Source organism: Mustela lutreola, chromosome 16 (assembly GCF_030435805.1).
Source record: "Mustela lutreola isolate mMusLut2 chromosome 16, mMusLut2.pri, whole genome shotgun sequence".
Lineage (NCBI taxonomy): Eukaryota > Metazoa > Chordata > Mammalia > Carnivora > Mustelidae > Mustela > Mustela lutreola.
The window spans coordinates 58,162,855-58,188,452 of NC_081305.1; the positions used below are offsets into that span (position 1 = coordinate 58,162,855).

General features: G+C 53.9%; 2 protein-coding genes across 4 annotated transcripts; one reads left to right on the top strand and one right to left on the bottom strand.

Annotated features, from left to right (window-relative positions):
• Nucleotides 1-151: 151 nt before the first annotated feature.
• SNRPD2 (small nuclear ribonucleoprotein D2 polypeptide) lies at nt 152-6,658 on the top strand. The gene is made up of 3 exons (XM_059152585.1): nt 152-286; nt 1,718-1,897; nt 6,389-6,658. Coding segments are annotated over exons 1-3 (357 nt in total). The 5' UTR covers nt 152-284; the 3' UTR covers nt 6,564-6,658.
• A 2,772-nt stretch (nt 6,659-9,430) lies between these two features.
• Nucleotides 9,431-18,935, bottom strand: GIPR (gastric inhibitory polypeptide receptor). Of its 3 annotated transcripts, XM_059152584.1 has the most exons (14): nt 18,693-18,935; nt 17,566-17,675; nt 16,837-16,936; nt 16,272-16,379; nt 15,694-15,797; nt 14,983-15,086; nt 14,644-14,788; nt 13,688-13,847; nt 13,415-13,475; nt 13,027-13,096; nt 12,820-12,908; nt 12,591-12,729; nt 10,344-10,385; nt 9,431-10,247 (listed from the first exon to the last, which is right to left on the bottom strand). In XM_059152584.1, exons 2-14 carry the CDS (start codon nt 17,635-17,637, stop codon nt 10,041-10,043), a joined length of 1,401 nt encoding a protein of 466 aa, XP_059008567.1. In that variant the 5' UTR covers nt 17,638-17,675; nt 18,693-18,935; the 3' UTR covers nt 9,431-10,040. The 3 variants fall into 3 exon arrangements, with proteins under 3 accessions (XP_059008567.1, XP_059008565.1, XP_059008566.1); XM_059152582.1 differs by having other exon boundaries at nt 9,431-10,385; XM_059152583.1 differs by having other exon boundaries at nt 9,431-10,385; nt 17,566-17,694.
• Nucleotides 18,936-25,598: the final 6,663 nt, after the last annotated feature.

Here is a 25,598-nt window from a genome sequence, read left to right on the forward strand (position 1 = left end):
AAAATGATTTGAGTCGAATCCGTTTTTTCCTTCTCTCCATTGTCGTGAATATCTGCCCCGTAATGTCCCGCAACACCTTGAACTACTAGGCAATGTTTCCACCCCACCTCTGCGCGGCGCTGGCGCGGGTCGCTATGGCAACAGGCCACGCCCCCGCAGGTTGGGATCGCGCAGGCGCCGGCGGAAGTGAGCTGCCGGAAACGGAAGTCCCGCCTGTGGCTCTCCCTTCAGAGGCAGCCGCAACGCGGAGACGGTGCTGACCAGGGACCGCGGCAGCTACTACCATGTGAGGCCGGGCTAGGCTTTGGTGGTGGGGGTGGGGTTGAGGACGTAAATGTGGCCCCTTACCGGTGGCCCCTTACCGGCGGGACGAGGGCAGAGATTTTAGGGGTAAAGTACGCGCCTTTCTCCTGACGGGTTTGAGGACGGGCTTAGGGCCTTTGATGGGTCCTGAGTTCGAGACAGAAGGCATCTTTATCCGTTAACGGGCTGGGATTTCCCAGATAATTGGTCTTACTGAAAGGGATTTTAAGGGGAAGCAAAGAGCCTGGGAAACGGGAGTGTGGAGTTTTAGAAATAACGGCTTTAGGTGCGGGACTTTTCTGGACAGTTTGAGCTTGGAGGCGGTGGCTTTGCACCTCATTCGAGAGTTTTTCAGCTCACGAGTCGCCGAAATGATTTTCCTGATTTATATACTCAGCAGTTATTTATTGAGCAGCCCCTTATCGGGCATTGCTTAGGCTCATGGGCTACATCAGTGAATACCACCCCTGCCCCATAAAAAAAAAAATCTCCCCAGCCGCAGCTTCGGGGTGGGAAAAGACCGGCAATGAATACACTGATAATAAAACATGTAAAGCATTAGGGCGTGTTAGGTGACCAGAGCTGTGAGTAAAGAACCAATAGAGCAGGGTAAAAGCAATGGGGTGTGCCAGTTTTGAGAGAGAGTAACTTAATAACCAGTGTAGGACACATTGAGAAGGCTACAGGTGAACAAAGACCTGAAGACCCTGAGATCCATGGAGATATCTGGGGAGGGTAAAGACAGAGGGAAAGCAAATGCAAAGGCCCAAGGTGAAAGTTTGCCTGATACCTTAAAGGACCACCTAGGAGGCCACTGGTGGACCCGAGGGATGGGCAGATGCAGGGCATTGTAAAAACTTCGGATTTTATCTTTTACAAAGAGATGGAAGGCATAGGAGGGTTTCGAAGCATGAGAAGATACGACTTACTTTTTGATACAACCTCTGGGACTCCTCCGGGAAACAGACGGTTGGGGAGCATGAGTGGAGGCAGGGAGGCAAGTAAGGCTGTTAGAAGAGAGAGGTGATGGAGGTTAGGCCATGATAAGAAAGGTGAGCTTTTGAGTCTATTTTAGAGACAGATGTCAGGATTTGCTGGCACATTGAATGTATGATGTGAGAAGAGTCAAACTGATAGCAGAGTTTTTTGCTCAGGGAACTAGAAGGATGGAGACGAGGAAGGCTGTGGATGGAGGAGGTTGGGGGTGGTTGGGAGATCTGGAGCTCAGCGGAGGCTGTGTGAGACTGGCAGTGTCTGTTATGCATCCAAGAGGTGACGGCAAGCGAGAGGGACTGAGCAGGAGGGTGGGAGTGTCGGGGAAAGGTTGGGGAGACACCCAAGTGCAAGGCCATGTGACCACACAAGCTGCAGCACTGGGCGCCCTCACCTGTGGGTTCCATGCTTGCCCACTCAGGAGCCTCCTCAACAAGCCCAAGAGTGAGATGACCCCAGAGGAGCTGCAGAAGCGGGAGGAGGAAGAGTTCAACACGGGTCCGCTCTCTGTGCTCACGCAGTCAGTCAAGAACAACACCCAGGTGCTCATCAACTGTCGCAACAACAAGAAGCTCCTGGGCCGCGTGAAGGCCTTCGACAGGTGAGCTCCGAGGTCCTGGAACGTGTTCTGTCCAAGCCCAGAGATGTGGTCCCAGCTCCTCAGGATTTTCAGAGTCCTGGGACATAAGTACCTGCAGACCACAAGGTGCGACGGTGTCTTGCCGTATCTTGTGGTCCATCCAGCTGGGTGGTGCAGTAGTGCTGGGCACGAACATGGGAGCCAGGCTTCCTGGATTCGTGTCCCAGCTCTGCCTCTTAGCAGCCAGACGACCTTCAGCAAGTAACTTTATCTCTTCCATACGATGACGCTAATTCTGGTGGTTGCAGAGATTCAGTGACTTAACACATGAGACATGTAGTGAAGTCATCAGCAGTACAGCCTCGGGCACGCAGGAACCTCTTCATCGCTTTTTGCTGTTATAATGTAGAGTACCCGTGCCCAGTACTTATTTTAGGGTCCAGAGATAGCAGTGACTAAAACAAAGATGGGTCCTATACTCAGAGAACTCACGCCATAGGTCGGGAAGCCGACAGTGGGCACGTAAATAATTTGTCAAGAAAAGTAAAGCTAGGGGTGCCTGGGTGACTCTGTTGGTGGGCATCTGCTCCCATGTACGTGTCATGATCCTTGGGTCAGGGGATTGAGCCCTGCGTCAGGGCTCTGCTCAGTGGGGAGTCTACTTCTCCCTCTCCCTCTGCCCCGACCCAGTTCGTGCTTGCTCTTGCTCACTCCCTATCGTGAATGAATAAAATCTTAAAAAAAAAAAAGAAAAGCCAAGTGAGAGTTTGGAGTGCTGGGAAGGAGGTGCTGTAACACGAGAGGCCCCACAGGAAGAGGCCATGACGATCAGATCTAGATACAGTGAAGGAGCAAGCTTCACTTGCGGTCCGAGTGTTCCAGCCAGACAGAACAGCGAGTGGTTTTTTTCCCTTTCTGGGCCTCAGTGTCCTTGTCTGCAAAAAGGGTGTCATAAAAATACCTCTCGCAGGATGGTGGTGAGGATTAAGGATTTCTGTAGGAAGAGTCCTTGGCTCAGTAGCTCATGTGGTAAATGCTCAGTAAACATATATCCTGCAGGCTTCAGTTAGCATGTGGGAAGTAGTGTGGCAAAGCGTAAGTCTAGAATGTTTTCGCCACATGCTGTTACGTGACCATGAATGGGTCTTTTCACTCTGAACTTCAGTTTCTTCTCGAGGACAATGAGAATGAGAATAGGAAGTGCCGAGCCCATGGAGGCAGGTAGACCTGGATTTGAACACAGGCCCTGCCACTACCAGAATGTCATCCCTCTGTGCCCGGTATCCTGCACTGGAAGCTGGAGGTGACCCTAGTGTTTGCCTCCTGGGGGTAAGATGCAGTGAGGACTGTGGACTTCGTGCTTAGAAGAGGGACCTTGCACTTAGCGACAGCACAGTTGGTGGTGGTTTATTTATATACGTGTGTGTGTGCGCGCACGCACATTTATTTTAGGATCTATTTAATTTAGGGGCGCTTGGGTGGCTCAGTGGGTTAAAGCCTCTGCCTTCGGCTCAGGTCATGATTCCAGGGTTCTGGGATCGAGCCCCGCATCGGGTTCTCTGCTCAGTGGAGAGCCTGCTTCCTCCTCTCTCTCTGCCTACTTGTGATCTCTGTCAAATAGATAAAATTTGGGGCGCCTGGGTGGCTCAGTGGGTTAAGCCGCTGCCTTCAGCTCAGGTCATGATCTCAGGGTCCTGGGATCGAATCCCGCATCGGGCTCTCTGCTCGGCAGGGAGCCTGCTTCCTCTCTCTCTCTCTCTGCCTGCCTCTCCATCTACTTGTGATTTCTCTCTGTCAGATAAATAAATAAAAAATCTTTAAAAAAAAAAAAAAATAGATAAAATTTAAGGGGCGCCTGGGTGGCTCAGTGGGTTAAGCCTCTGCCTTTGGCTCAGGTCAGGATCTCAGAGTCCTGGGATCAAGCCCCGCATTGGGCTCTCTGCTCTGGCAGGGAGCCTACTTCCCCCTCTTTCTCTGCCTGCCTCTCTGCCTACTTGTGATTTCTGTCTGTCAAATAAATAAATAAAATGTTTTAAAAAAATAGATAAAATTAAAAAAAAAAAAAAGATTTATTTAATTTAGGGTGGAGGGGCAGAGGGAGAGAGAGTTCCAAGCAAGACTCTGCACTGAGTTCAGATCCCAAGGCAGGATTCAATCTCACAATGTGAGATCATGACCCAGGCTGAGACCAAAAGTCGCCATTCAACTGACTGCACCACCCAGCACCCCACATGTATACTTATTTCCCCCCTTTTTTTTAAATATTCTCTTTATTTATTTGAGAGAGAGACAGAGAAAGTGACAGAGATGTGAGCTGGGAGGAGACAGGGAGAAGCAGGTTCTCCACTGAGCAGGGAGCCTGATGGGAGCTCGATCCCAGGACCCTGGGATCATGACCCGAGGCCCAGAGAGGGTAAGTGACTTGCTCAGGGTTACTCAGGAAATGATGGTGCCACCCAGGCGCCCCTGTGTTTTGTTTTGTTTTGTTTTTTAAGGTGATTCTCTCTTCTTCCCCTCGCTACTGCTGCTTGTCCCCACATCAGCTTCCCACCTCTCCACCCTGCCCAGCCTCTCACCCTAGAACGTATCCTGCCACAGCACACTGGACTCTCACACACATGCAGGGACCTCTCTGTGGTGTTAGCGAGCAGCTTTCTTGAGGTTTAATTGACATGCCGTCCTGTCATAAACTTAATTGTTTTTAAGACTGAATCTCCCATGTGCTTTTCTGCATCTTGTTTTCACACTGTGCCAGTGGTCTGAGAACGTCCCTGCAGGGCACTAAGGCGTTCCTAACCCCGGTACTTACTTTATTAATTACGTTACTTTCTTGGGAGAGCAGTGCATTCAGTTGAGGCAAAATTGAAAAGAAACAAAAGCGCCCAATGAAGAGAGAGTCTTTGCTCCTTGCCCACCAGTTTCCCTCCCCACGAAGCCCTCCATGGCGAATTCCTCAGGTCTGTCTCCTCACATGACATCAGACCAACGGACAGAGGAAGGTGCTTTCCTTTACTTTTAATTCACTGCTAATGGCACATCACACAGTTTTATTTTATTTTATTTTTTTAATTTGACAGACAGAGATCACAAGCAGGCAGAGAGGAGGGGGGGGGAAGCACGCTCCATGCTGAGCAGAGAGCCCGATGCGGGGCTCTATCCCAGGACTCTGAGATCATGACCTGAGCTGAAGGCAGAGGCTTAACCTACTGAGCCACCCAGGGGCCCCACATCACACAGTTTTAGACCTCAGCTTTTTCGCTTAACAGTATACCTTGGAAATGTTTCCATATTGGTATGCTGCTACTACTTTTCTTTTTTTTTTAAGATTATTTATTTATTTATTTGACAGACAGAGACCGCAAGTAGGCAGAGAGGCAGGCAGAGAGAGAGGGCGAATCAGGCTCCCTGCTGAGTAGAGAGCCCGATGCGGGGCTTGATCCCAGGACTCTGAGATCATGACCTGAGCTGAAGGCAGAGGCTTTAACCCACTGAGCTACCCAGGTGTCCCCCACTTTTTTTTATTTTTCTCTAAATTGCGTAGGTGTTCACAGGATTCCAAAAACAGTAGTAGCAGTCTAATGAAGACTTTCCATCCAGCCTGTCCCCAGTCTTCCCAGGTCACCCCACTGCCCCCACCCCCGTCTCCGAATGTTTTCTAGGATTCTGTGTTGTACAAGCAAGTGGGCAAAATTGATGCTTCTCCTGCCCCCTTTCTTCCCCTCAAAAGAATCACTTTGCTCGCGTACTTGGCATTTGTTCCTCAGCAGTCCCTCCTGGCTATCATCCATAGCAAGGTGCAGAGCTTCTCCGCTCTTCTTAACTGTTTCTCTTGCCACTTGGTAACATTTCCTTCTATTCCCTTCGCCTGGCTTTAATTGTTCTTCCTAGCAGGTAACATAATCTGACAGTGTATCAGGTCCGTCTGTTGACTTCTGTAGCCTTCTTCTCTCCTCCCTGGAATGCAGACCCGGTCAGGGCAGGGATATCCTCTGTTGCTTCAGGGCTGTATTCATTTTAAGTGCCTGCGGAGTGAGCCAATCCATCTTGTCCTCACATGCGTCCCTCTGGCACCATGAGGAGACAGGGACCACGCGGGCTGGCAGTGGAGGCACCATGTACCCTCAGAGCCCCAGGGGCCTCTGGTTCCGCAGAGAAGCGGCTCCTGTGCTGCTGCCTTTGGAAGTCCTTGGAGTTCGGAAACTCAAGCAGACCATTTTGCTTACCTTTACCTTGGGCTGGGGTCCTGTTCTGAGTCTTTTCAAGAATGCCATATTGACTTATCCTCATGGCAGCCCTATGAGGGGGGCTCTGGGAATGGCTCCGTTTTAGAGAGCGGGACATTGGGGCCTAGAATGGTGAATTGCTTTGCCCAGGCCTCAACCTGAGGACTGGCAGAGGTGGCATGGGAGCCCCAGCTGCCCTGGTCCCAGGCCTGCACGTTCTGTGGGTGCTGCTGGAAGAGGGGGGGATGGAAGGCTCTCCGCTCAATCCCGGTGCCTCCCCCCACCCCAGGCACTGCAACATGGTGTTGGAGAATGTGAAGGAGATGTGGACCGAGGTCCCCAAGAGTGGCAAGGGCAAGAAGAAGTCCAAGCCAGTCAACAAGGACCGCTACATCTCCAAGATGTTCCTGCGCGGGGACTCGGTCATCGTGGTCCTGCGGAACCCGCTCATCGCTGGCAAGTAGGGGCCTCCTCCCTGCCGTCAGAATTCCTGCTCTCGTCCTGCGAAGACCTGCCCTTTGTAATAGGAAAAATAAAGTCCTGTGCTTTTTCTAGTGCATCTGTCTGTTCCCAGAGTCTACAAGCAGGTCAGACTTGGGGAAGGGAGGCAGCCAGGCGTGGGGCCAGGTGCTTGGGCTTAGGACATCTCTGCGTCTCTCGGTCTCACTTTCCCCGACTGTGAAGCAAGTGGGCTGGATACAGAGAGCTCCCTTTCCTTTCCTAATCTTTTCTAGCTTCTCCTCATCACTGCATCTCTCTCTTCCCTCCCTCTGCCCCTCTCTCAGTAAGCTGAGGTCTAGCTCAGAACTTCTTGCAGCCTTTTCCATTTGTTCAATCAGAAAACAGCCCCCCGAGTGCTGCCTCTGCCAGGTCTGTGTTGCAGTGCTGGGGACCCAGCAGCACCCAGAAGAGCCTCGACCAGCCCTCACTGACAGGAGGAGGAGGACCTAGTTAGAGTAGCCAGTACCCAAATACTGGTAGCGATCGTGGCTAACACCTGCCGAGCTGTTAGGGTGCCAGGCCCTAGCCTCTGTGCTGATCCGACCTCTTCTCAGCCACCGTGAGCAGACCTGCTGTTGACCTGTTAATGAAGACCTCCATTTTCCACAGGAGGAAACTGAGATACAGAGAGGGGCGAGCACTCCCCAGGAGTACCCAGTCAGGAAGTGGTGATGGTGTAATTCAACCCCACCCTGCACCAGAGCCTGGAGCTTTACCCTGAACTCCACTGGCCTCAAATTACAACTTCATTACTCCTGGAGAAATTCTCTGACCAATGTGGGGAGATAGAGGTGGGAAGGGTGGTTCTCACTTATTGTGGGGGGATAAAGAAGATCCTGGTCTTGCTCTGATACGCACACATTGTGCTCTCCCCAACTCGTGTCTCTGTGTTCTGTCTGCCTGCATCTCTCACTCTGTTCTCCAAATAAGACCAAACACCAGGTGGGTGCGGTAGTTTGCGGGCCTTAGATCAGGATGAAATGAGATGTCTGATACACTGACTTGTGGAAGGCACATCCTGAGTTAGTCCATGAGTCAGGTAGTGACAGGAAGAGGAAGCTTGACACGGGGCGACAGCTCTGAGGTTATAAAGGTGCATGTTTACTGAGTGGCCCACATCTAGTGGGAACAGTCATCTGGGTAGATATTAGAGCCATTTTGCAGAGCCATTAGAGCCATTTTCCAGGTGAGATAGCTGAGGCCCAGAGAGGGTGAGTGACTTGCTCAGGGTTACTCAGGAAATGATGGAGCCAGGTTATGTGTAATGTAGGGGCAGTGGTGCTGCTGCAGATGTTTCTGCCCCACTCCCCGCCCCTGCAAGGATTCAGTTCTTGTGCAGGAACTGGGACAGCACAGGCTCTGGAGTCCCAGTCCTGGCTTCAGATCCCTGCCCTGTGGGCGGGCAGCACAGGTTCCGGCCTCGGGCACCCTGCTGGGCCTCAGGCTGAGTTTCCTCATGTCTTCACCCACCCCTGCCCAAGTGGCTTCTAATCACCTCTTCCTTCATTGGGTGAAAGCGAGAGCAGAAATTGCAGGAAAAGCACGCATCGTGCACCAGGAATTATCTTAAGAATGACTCACTGGAGGGGCGCCTGGGTGGCTCAGTGGGTTAAGCCGCTGCCTTCAGCTCAGGTCATGATCTCAGGGTCCTGGGATCGAGTCCCGTATCGGGCTCTCTGCTCAGCAGGGAGCCTGCTTCCTCCTCTCTCTGCCTGCCTCTCTGCCTACTTGTAATCTCTCTCTGTCAAATAAATAAATAAAATCTTTAAAAAAAAAAAAAAAAAAAAGAATGACTCACTTGGAGATGCCTGGGTGGCTCAGTCCGTTAAGTGTCTGCCTTTGGCTCAGGTCATGATCCCAGCGTCCTGGGATCAAGTCCCACATCGGGCTCCTTGCTCCGCAGGGAGCCTGTTTCTCCCTCTGACTCTGTCTGCCTCTCTGCCTGCTGTACTCTATCTCGCTGACAAGTAAATAAAATCTTTAAAAAAAAAATGACTCACTGGAATCTCAGACAACCATAAAAATGTAGATATCATCATTATACCCACTTTCCAGAAGTAGGAACTGAGGCTGGGAATTTTTCCCAAGTCGCACAGCTAACAAGTAGCCAAACTGAGTTTGGACCTGGCTGGTTTCTGCAGTCTTACTCTTCCAACACTACCATTTAGAGAAGCAGCCCTCGGAAAATGTTTGGCACATACACATGATTTTAATTGTATACACTGTAAATAGTTAAGTAAGGGGAGATTACATGAGTAGTCCCAGCAGGGGTTTCTCTTAGGCATGGGGGACAGGGGTGGCACAGTGTCCATGCTCTTGTGGCAGCACATGGCTGCAGAGACTACATGGTCCCCACAGGCCCGCAGCCTGCTTCGCGTTTCTCCTGATGGCCTGGTCAAGAAAATTCTCTCACCCACCTCCCATGCACAAAGATACAACTGTTTCTCGTGCTTGAATGACGAGTGCCCTGCCTTAGAGGACAATCCCAAGCTTGAAGGACTCCTGTTCAGCTGCTGTGGGGCACATCTGTCCGGGGGGACTGGGGACCCTAAGGAAAACAACGCCCAGGTGCTAACTGGATCTGAGTGGGGGACGGATTTAGGAGTGAGAGTCTTCTGTGTGTACAGGTGGTCCATATACAGGCTGTCAGCTTCTCCCCTGTTCTCCCAGTTCCCCAGGGGCTGCCCAGGAATGGGGGAGGTGCATCCACCACACACACACCCCACCCCAGCCAGCAGTGGTCCTGCTTTCAGCTCTTGAGGCCTGCCCTGAATGGCTCCTGTTTAGTCTACACACCAAACCCTCCTTTCTGCCCCACCCAGTGCTCACCTCTCCTGTGAGCTCCAGTGCCTTTTCCCCAGCCTGACCCCATCTCCCTCTCTCTACCATCCCAAACCTAGAAATCTTCGTTGACTTCTCGTGCAAAGAGGTGGCAAATTCTCAGTTCTGCCTTTAAATACCACCAGAGTCCAACCACTTCACACCCCTCGGCAGCTGCCTCTCCTGCCCCTAGTAATCTGTCTCATCACATGGCAGCGTCTGGTCCTGTCTGGTCCTCAGGCAGTGCCAAGCTCTTTGTGGTGGAAAGGCCTTTGCAGATGCTGTTCCTTCAGCCTAGAATCTTCTTCCCAAAGGGTCTCCTTCACCTCTTGCAGGCATGGCTTAAGTGTCACCTCCTCAGAGATGCCCTCCTGGACCACCTTAGGCTTCCTTCTAATTTTCCCTCATTAGCCATTCCACAGTGTGTGTCTAACTTAGCTATCTTTGCTGCCCACCCTCCCCCCACATTATGACCTGTGAACTCTAGGAGAACAGGGACCTTGTCTTGTTTCCCCCTCCCACCGCACCCCAGTTTCTCCAGCGCCCTCCATGCTGGGCCTGGTACACAGTAGGCTCTCAACAAATGCATGCGAATCCGAATGGACACAGCATCCCGCTGCCTAGCAGTAACTTTCCAAGACCCGGCTGGCCTCATCCCCAGGCCCTGGGAGGGTCCCCAAGGACAGGGCGCAGTCAGGGCCGCCCCGGCAGGGGCCTGAGCCAGAGGGCAGGATCCCAGAGGCGCGCTCCAGTGGCTGGCGGCGCTCCTCCCCGAGGCTGTGGCGCAGGCGGCAGCGGTGCCAGCAGCGGCGGATCTCCGACTGCACCTGCAGGGTGACCGCGTTCAGAACGTTCCCCTCGCTCCGGTCCGTTCCCTGCGCGGCCGCCAGAGGGCGCGGGCGGCGAGCCGGGGCAGTCCCTACCTCCTTGTTGATGAAGCAATACAAAACGCTGACAATGAAGCCCTGCGGGGACGAGGCGTAGAGGTTAAATGGAGAGTGGGGGCACGATCCCAGATACCCTCCGAGTGAGCTCGGATCCTTACCAGGTCCCAAACAACCTCGGCTGCCGCCACCCCAATCCTAAACCGCTTCAGTCACCCTCTCCCTCGCCCCCCTTTGCCCTCCCCGGTTTGCTGAGCAATGAGGGGGTTAACAGGGGACCCTGGAGGTAGGCTGCCAAGATATGAGAACTGCTTCTCCACTTTCTGACCCACTTGGGCAAGCACTTAACCCTTCAGGGCCTCAATTTCTTCATCGGGAAAATGGGGTCATAATACCGTGGTGGTTGTGAGAATTGTAATAATAATCAGGAAGCTGGAGTGCCTTGTATATAGCGTTAACCTTAAACTTGTTATAACATTATTATATATATTACATATATTAATAAATTATTTTTACTAAAGAATTAAGTTTATAGGGGCGCCTGGGTGGCTCAGTGGGTTAAAGCCTCTGCCTTCGGCTCGGGTCGTGATCCCAGGGTCCTGGGATCCAGCCCCACATCGGGCTCTCTGCTCAGCGGGGAGCCTGCTTTCTCCTCTCTCTCTGCCTGCCTCTCTGCCTACTTGTGATCACTGTCTGTCAAATAAATAAATTAATTAATTTTAAAAAAGAATTAAGTTTATATAAGTATACATTTTACATATAAACTTTATAAAATCTAATTACGAGGCACCTGCACGGTGGCTCAGTGGGTTAAAGCCTCTGCTTTCAGCTCAGGTCATGGTCTCAGGGTCCTGGAATCAAGCCCCGCATGGGACTCTCTGCTCAGAGGCGAGCCTGCTTCCTCCTCTCTCTCTGCCTGCCTCTCTGACTACTTGTGATCTCTGTGTATCAAATAAATAAATAAAATATTTAAAAAAAAATAAAATAGGAGCGCCTGGGTGGCTCAGTGGTTTGGGGCCTCTGCCTTCAGCTCAGGTCATAATCTCGGGATCCTGGGATGGAGCCCCGCATCAGGCTCTCTGTTCCACGGAGAGCCTGCTTCCTCCCCTCTCTCTGCCTGCCTCTCTGACTACTTGTGATCTCTGTCAAATAAACAAAATCTTTTAATTAATTAATTAATTAAAGCTAATTACTATTGTTACTTGATAAAGTAATACAAACCAATTCTTTATGTTAAGATCTTAAAAATCTTGGGGCGCCTGGGTGGCTCAGTGGGTTAAGCCTCTGCCTTCAGCTCAGGTCATGATCTCAGGGTCCTGGGATCGAGCCCCGCATCGGGCTCTTTGCTCGGCGAGGAGCCTGCTTCCCCCTCTCTCTCTGCCTGCCTCTCTGCCTGTGATCTCTCTCTGTAAAATAAATAAATAAAATCTTTAAAAAAATCTTACAAATCTTGCTATTAATTTCCATGATCCTGTTAAAAATCTAACTCTGATCACATCCCTCTGCTCCCATGGCTCCTGACTCACTCGGGGCAAAGCCAAGGTACTCACTTGGCCCAAGGATCTGTCTGGATACATCACCTCTTTGCCCTGTCTCCCCTTGCTGCCTCTGGCTCCCACCGCCTCGGGCATGTTGCCCTTCTTCCATCAGGAAGGGTACTCTCTCCCACATTGGGGATCTCGTACTTGACTTTTCTCTTCCTGGAACATTTCCCCAAATATTTGCCAGCCTGGCTTATTCTCTCCAAGAGTGCTTGGTACACAGTAAGGGCTCAATACATTTTTGCTGAATTTAATGAATGAACAGCCTTGTGAGGTGAGATTAGTATTGTTCCCACTTAAAGATGAGGAAACTGAGGCCCGACAAAGAAAAAAGGCATGGTGACTAGGGTTAGGCAGGGCAAGTGCAGGGTTGGCCTTAAATTTTGGAGTGCCTCCTTACATTTTGGGCCGTCGGCACCCCATTTACCTCACTGTAGCTCAGACTCTAGGAGAAGGCCACACAGAGCGGTGAAGTGGCAGAGCCTGAACTTGGCCCTGGTCGCGCGGGGCTGCAGAGCCCTCCATCTGCACTAGGGGGCAGTGCTGCTGAGGCTTCCAGGTCTATCCGCCTCCCCAGCTCAGGACAGAGCGAGCCCAGTTTTGTGCAGAATGTATGAATGAACATGTGAACATGTTCACAGCCCATTCAGGGCCCACATCACTGGACAACTGTGGACCCCGTGCCTGGGGAGGAGGCCCCAGGACGAAGGGTATAGCCCCTGCACCCGCCTTAGCGCCTTTGCACCTGGAACGAGCTGAGGAAGATCTCAAAGCCGAGCTTGGTGAAGCGCAGGGCACCCCGGGCCTGTTCCTCTGTCACCGGAGCAAACACCACCTCGTGGACGCCCAGCAGGGGTACCAGCGTCAGCGTAGAGCGAGCCAGCCTGGGGGTAGAGGGTGGCAGTGGTCCCGTGGACCCAGGTCCTCCATCTCGCACCCGCCCCTTTCCCTCCATCCCAGCCCCGCTCCCTCACCTCAACCGGTAGTCCGGGCAGCGCATCTGTCGCGTCCTCAGTTTGGACACGAGGATGCCAAGAATGCGAATGAAGATGAGGAAATTAATCTGCAGGGAGAGATAGAGGCTGAGTCATCCCCATCCTGTCCTGGGGGGCAGAGGGTGGCTCCCTGTTTTCCAGGGTGAGCGTTTCCAGAGGGTGGCCTGGAGTCAGGGTCGGCCATACCAAGATGGTCATGAGGATGGGGGTGCGTATGATCCACCAAATGGCCTTGACATCGTTCCGTTCCCAGCACCTGGGGGAGTAAGAGTGGAGCTAAGAGAAAAACCCGCGTCTCCCAGGATCACACACCCTCTCTCGCCAGCTCCACCCACTTTCCTTAATGCCACACCCACGTTCTTTAACGCCCTGCCTGCTACTATACACGCTCCGCCCCCATTCCGCCCCCCCCTTCCAGGACACCATCTTTCCTAGCTCCCCATTCCTTTAGGTCCTACCCACCCCCTCCAAGCCCCTGCCTGCACCAAACCTCCCCACTTTTCCATCACAACCCGCCCGAGTCCCTCAAAGCTCCGCCCGCCTCCCAGGCTCCACCCCAGGCCCCAAGACTCACTGCGTATTCTCGTACAGGTACCTGACGATCACCCAGGGAATGACGAAAAGCGCGGGGGCCCCTGTGCAGACCCGACCCCCGCCCCCCACCCCGCCGCAGCTGTCAGCGCGCGCACGGGCCCGCCAGGCCCAAGACCCGCGGAATTTCCCCCGCCGGGGTGGGGAGGTAGAAGCCCAGAAAGGGGAGGAGACCCCCAGAGGTACACCAGCAGGGGAGTCGGGGAGTGAAGGCCCGCCGGAGTGGGCAGGGGACAGGGTCAGGGTCGGGGCTCACCCCAGCCGAGAAGCAGGTAGCAGCGGAAGTGGCCCCCCTCGGAACCTCCCACAAGCACCAAGAGACTGTGTAGGTAGACACCCTCCACCAGCAGCCACGTGTAGTTGGCACCCACGCAGTACTGGGTCACGATCTGGGCTGTGCGGCAGGCAGCGAGGGCCTAAGGGTTGGCCAGACAGGGGGAGAGGGCGGTCAGTGCCTCCAGGGCGTTCCCAAGCCTTCCTCCTCCACCTGGTCGTCCTTCCGCCTCCATCTGCCAGCCACTATTCACTTCCCGCTCTGCAGCACCAGAGGATGGTGTCTGGGATTGATTTCTCTCTTCCATTCTCTTCCCCTCTGTGAACTGTCCCACTTTTACCTCTTTAACAACTGGTATCTTCCATCTTGCTATCAGAGTCCCGTCCCCCTACCCCCGCACACACACACCCGGGCCCCCAAATACGGTCTCTCCCACCTTATCACCTTCTAAAAATTGAACTCAACTACTTCACCTATCAAAAAGTTTCTCCCACCCCGTCACCCTTGTCCCTCCAGCACGGGGACTCCTCCATCCCGTAGCATCTGGCTACCAGAAAGTTTTTCTCACCTGAGCCCCCAGCCTCTAGCCTCCCCCACCTTTGTCTCACAGTCACAAATTGATATCTACCAAATCCCCACCCCTACCAGTTAGTTTCTTCCTTTCACAAGCCTCACCTCCAGCAGAGGACCCTCCTTGCTGGAAAAGTCCAGGGAGGGGTGAGATAATGAGAGCCAAGTAAGGGGAAAGTCCCATACAGTAGGCGATGGGGCGGGTGATGGAGGAGGCTGAGCTGGGAGGACGGCTCTCCAAATGTGTTTGGAGAAGTCAAGAGAGAGAAACTGTTGATGGTCTAGGAAGTAGTAAATGGGCTGGTGGCCTCTTGGCCCCACCAGAGGAGGCAGAATCCCAATTTGAGAAAGAGAGGGGTGCTGCTCACCAGGTTCCACGGGACAGGGGCCTGGCCCCCGGGGTAGGGGCCCAGTGGAGGTAGCAAACGGTCTCGGGTGAGGATGGCCGTCGCCCGCAGCATGAAAGACGTGAACAGGTTGATGTGGATGTAGTTGCGAGTGCAGCGTAGCCGCCTATGGGATTTGGGACACAGTCTGGGGACCCCTGGAGACCTGTCCTCGGCCACACAGAGTCCCTTAAATCACCTCCCCGCCCTTCCCGCACAACCCCATTGGAGGCCTGTTGCTCGTGGAGCCTGACCACACCATCTTACTGGGTACACTGAGGCCCAGGCCCTGCTGCTGTTACTCAAGGCTGGAGGTCGCACCTTAAGAAACTCAAGATGAGTAGGGCTAGCAGCAGCGTGGCAAGGGACAGGGAGTAGCCCACGGTGTACATGACCTGCAGCCGCTCCAGAATCAGCCGTTGATCCTAGGTCGGGGACGGGGAGCAGGGGTTGCAGGAGGGTAGGAGGACACAGGAATAGTTCAGTGCTTCCACTCAGGACCAGAAAGGGACCCTGCTTTTTGTTCCTGCCCAACATTCTCTATAACCCCCTACACATGGAGACACACACACATACATACACAGTGATTAGTGCAGGCTAGATGCATGACCCAAAGTATTGGTCCTGAGACATTATGTTAGAGCTATTAAGAACAAAGTTCAGTCTCCCAGTCTTGTTTGGTTGGTGGGATGTGAACCTGGCGCTAAATAATGAGGACCACAGTTTCCATCCCACAGAACAGATGAGATCATCACAGAAGAAAACAAAGTCATGGTGTGTTGAGAGACAGAAAGATTCCCAACATCATTGAGCACCTAGATCCAGCTGTGCCTGAAGCTGATACTTTATACTTTTCAATCACAGAAGCCAATACATTTCTCCTTCTTTCTCCACCCAGCAAGTTTAAGTTGGGTTTCTATTGCTTGGAACCTAGAATCTTGAATAGTACAAGGGGTTTCAGGCTTGGCCTGAGGCAGCTGCCTTTTCATCTCTCCCTGCACATCCTGACCTGAATCCCTCACTGCTCCTTACCTGAAAGACCCCATTCTTTTCTGGATTCTCACACTGCGAATGGTCTCTCCAAGGTCCCCATTGGCCATCACTGCTGCACTGGCGGAGGACAAAGCCTGCAGCCACTGTGGGGGAAACAAAAGAAGGGGTCAGTGGCACAGAGAATGAAACAGAAAGACAAAAGTAATACAAAGGCAGAGATAGCCAAAGTGATGTGCTGATAATAAACCCTTATGTGTATAATTAAATTAATATTCATAACAAGCCTATAAAAATGATACCGTTATCAACCCCATCTTACAGAAGAGGAAGCTGAGGCATAAAGAAGTTAAGTAAGTTGCTGCAGGCCAATCAGCTAGTTAGGACAGGAAGACCATGACGCCCAGAGAAAATAAGAACCCTGTGGTCCTCAGAGAGATAAAAAGACAGAGAAGGGGCATTAAGTGACAGAGCCAGGGTTGGCCAGGCAGGGGGAGACACCCAGCTGGACAGAAAGGTGCTGGAGATCAAGTGTAGGCAAACTCCTGGGAGTGGTGTCTAGGGAAGGGCCAGGAGCTAATTTTGTCAGGGGTGGGTCCGGGGTCCAGGTGACGCCTCACCATGACGATGCCAGGGCAGGTACCAGGGGCAGGACACACGGGCAGTATCGTTGGGGGCAGCGTAGTCCCAGCAGACGTACATATCGAAGGACGCGTTACAGGCGAGGCCTGAGGTGGGCGTCGAGGACAGACATCAGGTGGATGGACCTCACACAGCCCAAGGCTTCTCCGCGGTTCCCAAGCAAGCTCTGCTCTGGCCCCGCCCACCTGGGGTCGTCCAGTCCCGGGCTCCCTCACAGCCCTTCCCACCAGACACCCCCCGGCCCCACCCCATCCACCGTCCACTCAGGCTCCACCCACCTGACTGCAGCCCCGCCGGAGACTCCGCCCATTTCGAGTTTCTACCCGGGCTTCTACCACTAATCCACGTTGTGCCCCAGTTCCCCAGCCACTCAGGTCGGGTCCTTCCCACCGAAGCCAAGCATCACACAGGCCACTCCGACCCAGCCCACCTCTACCTCAGACTTCCTCAGGCTCCGTCCGTCAATCCTAGCCCCGCCTCAAGCACACCCCTCTCAGCCCCAGTCCTTCCCCTGCCCCCCAGTCTCCGCCCCGCTAGTCAAACCTGCTGGGGGGTCCAAGGCTTCCAATGTCTCTTGGCACTCTCTGCGGTACCGTTCCCAGCGCTGGTACAGCTCCCCCGCCGTCTCCCCGACAGAGCCTGTCTATGGAAAGAGAGGAGGGAGGCCCCCCCAACCCTGACCGACCCCTGTCTCCTAGGCAGCACGATTCGTGTGGACTAGAAACACCCTACAGAGACTAGAAGAGGCTGCCCTGTTCTGTCCGGGAGTCTTAGGTGACTTAGAAACCTTTTCTAGGTCTTAAGTGATGCCTAGACCAGGAAAGTTACTTGCGGGGAGGGGGGGGGGGAAGAGGCTGAAAACCTTCAGGAAAATTAGGGGAAGGAGCGGCTGGAAATCATCAAGAGGATTTGAGGGGGAAAGAAGAGAGACTGGAGGGGCGCCTGGGTGGCTCAGTGGTTTCAGCCTCTGCCTTCAGCTCAGGTCATGATCTCAGGGTCCTGGGATGGAGCCCCGCATCGGGCTCTTTGCTCAGTGAGGAGCCTGCTTCCCCCTCTCTCTCTGCCTGCCTCTCTGCCTACTTGTGATCTCTCTCTATCAAATAAATAAATAAAAATCTTTAAAAAAAAAAAAAAAGAAGAAGAGAGACTGGAAACAACTTGAATCTGGACAGGTGGGCGTCTTAAAAGTCTCTCTGCCGCGGGGGAAGCCTCAAAACTGTCCCCAGACCTCCCTCCTAGCCTTGGACTCCTGTGGCTCGTCAGGGTCCTCACCTTCGCCCTCCGGAGCAGCGGCCCCCACCACAAGAGCAGCAGCAGCAGTCGCCAAGGCGGACAGTTCAGCATCGTGACGGCGGCGGGGCATCGGGGGCGGAGGGGCTGGTCTAGAAGGGGCAGTGCGGCCTGGAGGGTCAGGGCACAGAATCAGGAGCCTCCGCCCTCTGCCTCCAGCCCCGGCACCACCCGCTCCGCGATTGGAACAGGCGGAATAGGAGGCAGTGCCCCCCTCCATCTCCACGAGTGGTGAATTGAGGGGTGGGGAGAGAGTGGGAGAGGCCAAGATCCAGCACGTGATTCCCAGGCCCGCACCCAACTGTGGCTGGGGCAGCGGGGGGGGGGGGGGGGGGCGTTTGCTGAGGGCGAGGTTGCCCTACAGCTGCCGGGGGCGGAAGCGCTAATGTCACCGGGAGTCCAGACCTAGAGATTCTGGGGAATCTGGGGGGACTGCCTGGGAGAGGAGGGCACAGTAACCGTCAGGCGTGGAGCATGGAAGGACCCTCAGGGCTCCCGATGTCTGAGCCCAGAGAGTTCTCAAATGGCAGATAGGATTCCGACCCTATAAAACTTGCCGGCTGTGCATGAAGCCCAGAGTCAACGGAACAACCCTCTCCCTAGGGACCAGAGAGGAGTCAGACCCTGGGCTTGCAGGGGCCCAGATGCCTGAAAATTAGTCTAAGCCCAATTCCTCCCCCAACAGCACCTTGTGGAGAAAGGGGGAAGCAGAGAAGATCTCAGATAGAGCCCCAGAAATGGGTGAAACAGAAATAGAGACTGAGAGACATACAGGCTGAGCAGAATGAGACACACAGCAAGAGATCAGAGAGCAAAAGACAGATACAGTGTGGGCTAGGAGACAAAGAGGGGCTAGAGACATAGAGAGAGACACAGAGAATGGGGCAAGGAGAGATGAAGGTACAGAAACAGAGCCATCCAGAGGCTAAACAGAAATGGGGAGACATGGAGACAGAGATATGAGAGACAGGCAGACTGGAGAAGAGAGAACACAGGCACAGAGAGACAGTGAGAAAAAGGAAGGGGCTAAGAAACAGAGAAACAGGGACCCCAGAGGCTTGAGTGGAACAGGGGGTGGGGGGATGGGCTGGGATTGGGAAAGCCCTCACCTGTCCCAGATCTGCTCTTGGTCACTCACTCCAGCCGCTGCCACTGCCGCCTCTGCTGCTGCCTCTACAGCCTCCCTCGCCTGGGCTCTGGAAGAGGGGACAGCCTGGGGTGATGGGAGAGGGCGGGGCCAGGGAACAGGAGGGGCAGCTCTGGGGCAGAGACCTGGGAGGGGGTGCAGTGGTGCACGAGGATCAGAGTCACTCAGAGTCACGTGGAAGAGCAGTCACAGAGCCAAGCCGGGGTCACAGTCTCTCCCACTGACCCGCCCATCCCACCCAGCCAAGGCACAGCAGTCACTCAGAGAGCCGAGGTCTCCCCCCTCAGGCTGACAGCGACACAACCCTGCGCCTGGACTCCGCTCACAGAGCCACGAAATCACAGCTTCCCACAGTTCTTGTGACACCGTGTCAGTCGCACAATCACTAGGTCTCGTCTCCCCACTGGCCTGTGGTCCCCACTGCGTCCCCAGAGCTGTTCGGCGCAGGCTTGGGCATGGAACAGAGGCTGGAAGGATGACCCCGATGGCGACATACATACACACCTGTACACGGTCCCTTGCACATATAATCCTTGCCCTCCCCGGCTGCAGGCCCCACACTAGGTCATACAACCGTTTCCCATCAACACTGTCACAGTTACCACGGTCCCCAGAGTCCACAGCCACACCCGAACAACACACTTTCCCCAACCGTCAATAAGGCCCACACTCTCAGGGTGTCATGTTGTCACGCTGTCATCATCACGCGGTCACACCCAGCGCCATGGTGGTAGGGATGCACGACTCTGCTCCCCATCCACACCCGCGCTCACGAGTCCCACAGAGTCACACACACATGGCATGCCACTGTGCCCCCCACATGGCGTCCCACGCCCCACAGATGCACACAGGATCACCCCCCATCATGCCACCATCACACACGAACCCACAGTCACACAGGGTCTCACGGTCACAGACACCACCAAATCACACACCTTCCCACAGTCTCCACTTCCAGTCTCTTCCTTTGTTCTAAAATATGGGGAATGGGGAGCGTCTGTACAGGAGGGGGGAAGCCTTAGAAACCGAGTGCCGTGCCGGTTCTCGATGTTCTCATCTCCCAGTAATACAAACCACCGATGCGTGCACATTAGTCAACTTGTAACACTCAGGAGCATTAGGTCCCCTGGGACCTAGGGACTAAGTGGGGCAGAGGTGAATGTGCCCACTTTGAAGAGGAGAAACTGAGGCCCTGATGTGCCAGCAGGGGCAGGGAGTAGGAGGGATGTAAGGTCCAGCACCAGGAGTGGGAAGGAGACAAGTCTGGGAGAGGGGGGGTGGTCAGGGGGGTGGTCCTGGCTCCCTGGCCTCCAGCTGGCCTCCCTGCTCTCTGCCCCACATTCCTGACGCCCTCTGGGTCCTGGGAAAGGCTCGGTTCACGAAGTGGAGAGGGAGAGGGGTCTGAGATAGCCAAGCACCTCGGGGAGAGACTGGGCTTGGGAGGGAGTCTGTCCTTGGCCCCAAGAGAGCCGAGGGTGGAGGGGGAGGGCACTCAGCTAGGGCTGGGACTGTGAGGGGAAGCTAGGAAGGGGGAGGAGAGAGACTGGGGAAGGAGAGAGACTGGGGAAGGGGAAAGCAGTGGAGAGTAATTGAGGTGGTGAGAGAGACAGGAAGGGAAATTAAGGGCCCAGAGAGACCAGAGACAGACAGACAGGAAGAGACAGAGACAAGAGAAACCAAGAGAGACAGAGAGGAAGATATCGAAAGAGACAGAGACATAGAAGTACACACACACAGACAAGGACAGAGAGAGAGAAAGAGATTGAAAGAGACAGAGAAAGATACACAGAGAGAGACAGAGACAGATATATAGGGGAGGGGGACAGGGACAGAGCGCAGACCACACTGAGAGGAAGACAGGGAGGATGGAGGGAGAGTGAGCCTGAATGATGGGGCCTGAGGAGGGGCAAGCGAGCCAGGACTCTGCTGGGGCTCAGAGGTCCTCACCCACAGCCCTGCGGGGGACCCTGGGCGGTAAAAGGGAGCATGGGGTGCACAAGAGGTGTGCTGCCTGGGTACCTGACTGGCCCTTTGCGCACTGCAGCCCTCCTGGGTCCTCTGAAGTCTGGAGAGGGGACAGGAGGGACACACACACACACACACACACACAGCCCTCTCTGAATCCCACACCTCTGTTCTCTGGGTCTCTCTTTTTCCCATCTTTAACCTTTTTCCTTTCCCTTCCCCTTGTCCCATCTCCTGTCAGCGCTCAGGGTCTCTCAGTTTCTCTCTCTCCATTGCCTCAGGTCTTAGATCTTGGTGAGGTGTCGTTGTTGCCCCACCCCCCAGCAAGGAGCAGGCAGTGCCCCTCAAGGGAAGTTGCTGGAAGGCCTGCGTCTGCCCCGCTGGGGCTGTGGCCAAGCAGAGCCTGTGGGGAGCAGGCAGGGGCCCGGAGTGCCAGCAGATGGTACAGGAGAAATGAGGCAAAGAGAGATGGGGAGCGGGGGGGGGGGGGCACCCCATGGGGACTGAGGCCAGAAATGGGAGGCTGAGGGGGGCCCCCCTGAGATTCAGAACTGCAGATAGATGAGCCCTGAAAGACAGAGACCCACAGAGACACACACTACGTGTACACACAAATAAGATCCAGAAAACCCAGGAACCCAGAGACAGAAAAGAGACAAGGATCCAGAGACAGGGCTCAAGAGACAAACACAAACATGGGATCCAAGTGAGAGACAGAGACAAAGACCCAAAGAGAGACTGAGATGAAGAGACATGAAACCTAGAGAGAGACAGAGACATGGGGAAGCCTAGAGCTGGGAGGCAGGAAAGAACTGAGACAGAGACCAACAGAGACGGCCCCCCAGAAAGACAGAGACCCACAGACAGGTTTCCAGAAAGAGACAGAGCCAGGGATGAAGAGATTGTCCAGACAGAGATTTGGAAAGCAGACAGACTGGGATGGAGGTAAACTCTCCCAAAGACACAGAGATGAGGCAGAGAAGCCCAGCACCCCTAGCCCTCTTCCCAGAGGGGATGCTCCCCCCACACCCTGCCTTTTGTTTCCATAGCGATCTCCCAGATCCTGAGGGCAAATATTGTCCTGGCTAGAAGCAGCGGGGCTGTGTTGACATAATCTCCTGCTGGGGGGTGGGGGCTCCAGCGGCCCAAGAGGCCAGGCTGGGGGCAGGAGAGCAGAGGGGCTCTCAGGCAGGGGGGTGGGGACAGAGTTATCTCCTACTCCCCCCCATCCCCCACCTCCAAAGCAAGGTGTAAACCTCCCCACCCTCGGAAAAGACGCAGAGATTCAAACCTGTAGCCTTGGCTGCCCCCTGGTGGTCGTGCGAACCTCCGTTCCCAGCAGCAAGAAGAGCAGACCGGTCTGGGTATTTTTCCTTCAGGTTTCTAGAATCTTCCCCCAGTCCCTGCTCTGGTCCAGGGCCCCTCTCTTCCCAGCCACACCCCATTTTTTTTTCCCCATTTGCAACACCCCCTCCCATAGGACAGCCAGGCAGCCAGAGTGGTGATGCTAAAGCACAAACTTGCCCCAGTCCCTCTCCAGTTTAGAACCTGCTATGGCTCCCCAGTGCCCTCAGGAGGAAGCTCAGGCTCCCCGTCCTGGCCTCCAAGCCCCTTGCTGCACTCCTCAGCCTTCTCTCCGAGATGTCCCAGCTCTTCAGACTCTTCCTGGGCCCTTGACCTTTGTTCCAGCAGTATCCTATGCCTCAAGTGCCTCCACCCAATTTTTGTTTTGTTTCCCAAGCCTGCCTGAGAGTTAGTTAGCTCATTCACTCATAAATCCATTCAACCAATAACTACTTCCTCTCCCAGACTCTGAGCTCTGCAAGGACAGGATCCTGGCTCTCTCAGTGGTTTCTGGGGCCCCAGCATCACCCAGAGTAGGGTTTTATTCATTTTACTGGGTACTTGCTATATATCAGGTACTGTCCTTGGCCATGATGGGGGCTCCCAGGGACCTGGTCCTCCTGCCCAGCCCAGTTGTAGACCCAAACAGGGAGACAGATTAACAGAAGGAGAGGGGGAAAGAGAAACACAAAGAAGAAAGAATCAGAAAGATGGGGGAAATAAAGCGATGGAAAAACAGTGTAGGATCGGAAGTAGGAGTAGCAAAGAAAGGAGGTTACTTGCTCAAGGGGACTTAGCTCATAAGTGAGGGATCAAGGACCCATTTCCAGAGACATAAAGAGAGAAGAGAGAAAAGTGGCCCAGAGAAGGAAACTTAGAGGCAGAAAGAAAATCCAAAGTCAGCCCAGGAGTGCCCAGGAGTGCCCGCTCCGCCGGAGGAGATGCCTCCTCCCCACTCCCATCTTCCAGGCTTTTGACATCTCCCTGTGAAAGCTCTTGTAATAAAACTCGCTCCATTAGTCTTACCCAAAAGCCACTGTGCTGAGCACTTGACAGGCCTGAGCTCACTCAACCTGCTCTTCTACCCTGGGAAATGGGTGCTGGAATGGCTCCCATTTTGCAGAGAAGCAAAAGCTATCTGGGCCAAGGTCACTGAGCTCACGTGAATCCCAACCCCTAGAGGGCAAGGGCTGTCTCATCTTTGTGTGTCACCTCCCCCCCACCTACACACATACACACAAGCATACAACACACCTGGATGAACTCCAACTGCCTGTGGTTCCACACCCTCCCCCCACACAAGGAGCTTGCAGGATCGGAATTCTGGGCTCCCACTGGGGGCCCTCTGGGGGCACGCCAGTAACAGCCCTTACCACAATGTGGCCAGTGAAGAGTTCTGAGCTCATGGAAGTAGAGGGTGGGAGAAGTGGGCATTTGGGAGGCAGGATATCTGGGTTCTTGTTTTGTTTCTGTCAATAACACAACCAGCTTTGATCATAGAAGGATAATGGCCCACAGCTACCTTGGCCATCACTTTGAACTCATTATTGACCTTGGTGCCTTTCGTAGCAGGTGTTCCCTGAGAAATGGATGGGGTCCATCACCCCCCTGACCTCATCTACTTCCTGCTCTCCTCTCCTGCAGCCCCAGCCTCATCAGCCTCGTTGTTGCTCCAGGAATAGGCCACACTCATGCCTACCTCAGGGTCTTTGCACTTATTGATTTCTCTGCCTGGACCCCATCCCCACCCCAACAACTTCATGCATGATTGCTTCCTTATCATTTACATCTCAGCTCAAATGTCACCTCCTCAGAGAGACCTTCCCTGACCCCATGATCCCTAAATTAGCCTCACCCTCCTGTCCTTGGTCATAACACTCTTTCTTGTCTCTGGAATACTAGGCTCTGAAATTATCTTACCAACTTCTTCCTATGCAACATGGTCACCTGTAAAACAGTGGTGAAAATAGGGCTTGTGGTGAAGATAACTGGGTGTTTGGCATGTAGTAAATGCTCAATAAATGTTAGCTATGATTACTTAATTGTTTCATGTATGATGGCTTACCTCTTCCATCACCCTGCAGGATCAATGAGAGCAAAATCTGGCATTAACTTGGTTACTGATGAAACTCCAGCACCTAGAACAGAGCTTGACACATTGTAGATGCTCAGTAAACATTTTTGTTTCCCCCACTTTTTAAATCAGTAAGCTTTTTTTTTTTTTTTTTTTTTTTTTAAAGCTTTTACCTATTTATTTGACAGAGAGCATGAAAGCACAAACAGGGGGAGCGGTAGAGGGAGAGGAAGAAGCAGGCTCCCCGCTGAGCAGGGAGCCCTAATCAGAGCTCCATCTCAGGATCATGACCTGAGCCAAAGGCAGATACTTAACCAACTGAGTCACCCAGGCGCCTTAAATCAGTAAACATTTTAAAAAAATATTTTATTTATTTATTTGACAGAGATCACAAGTAGGCAGAGAGGCAGGCAGAGAGAGAGGGGGAGACAGGTTCCCCGCAGGGCAGATAGCCGAAAGCGGGGTTTGACCCCAGAACCCTGAGATCACGATCTGAGCCAAAGGCAGAGGCTTAACCCACTGAGCCACCCAGGCGCCCCTCAGTAAACATTTTGGAATGAATGAGAGAGGTAGGCACGATATGACCGCCCACGTTTCAGGTGTGGAAACTGAGGCTCAGGGTCACAACCAGAAACTGCTGGAGTCCGGATTTCAACTCAGGTCCATCCGTTTCCAAAGCCCCGGGCTTTCAGGGTCTGTGTGTGTGTCCTGTAAATCTCTTCCCGCTTTGAGGCCTCTTCTCCTTCCTATGCAACATGGTCTGGTCAAGATGAGGTGCTGGGAACTGGGGGAAGGTGGTCCACTGTTCTTGAAATCCATCGTCAGGTTTTCTCCCCTCCCCACCTCCGCTAACGACAGAGCCAGCTCCGGCAGCCACCGCCAGCCCTCCCGGCGTCGCAGCTGAGCCTATGTCAAAACCCGGACTGGATAATGAAGTTGCGGGAGACGAGGGCTTTCGGAGAGGACCCTAGGGACGGTCGATAAGAAGGCAGAAGGAAAGGTTGGGGAGCGCTATCGGACTTGGGGTGGGGGAGTGTGGCTAAACCCGGGGGCGGAGCTAATCCTAAAAGAAGGCAGGGTCAAGAGCTCTTGGCCAAGTACCCCGGCCCTCGGATACCTTGAGGGCTGTGCCAAAGACTCTGGGGGCAGGAATCGAACTTGAGCTCCCGCAGGATTCTGGAGGTGGAGCTAAGAGCCCGGGGGCGGGCCTACATCGAATAAACAAGGCCTCCAAAAATTAGAGTTCGAGGGCGGAGCCAGCGGATATCTAGGCAGATTTGAAGCTCTAGGGTCGAGCCCAGTCCTGCGAGGGGACTTTTGGGAAATTCAGTAAAAGATTAAGGAGAAGGTTTGGGGGTTATGGGAGTGTCTTCCTCCACCCTCTCTTCCTCTCAGAGCCCCGGGCTACGCTTCAGGCTGAAAAGCAGGGAAGGCCCTTCCCCTTCCAACCCTTCTGCATCCCTATTGGCTGAGGGGCCTGCGCGA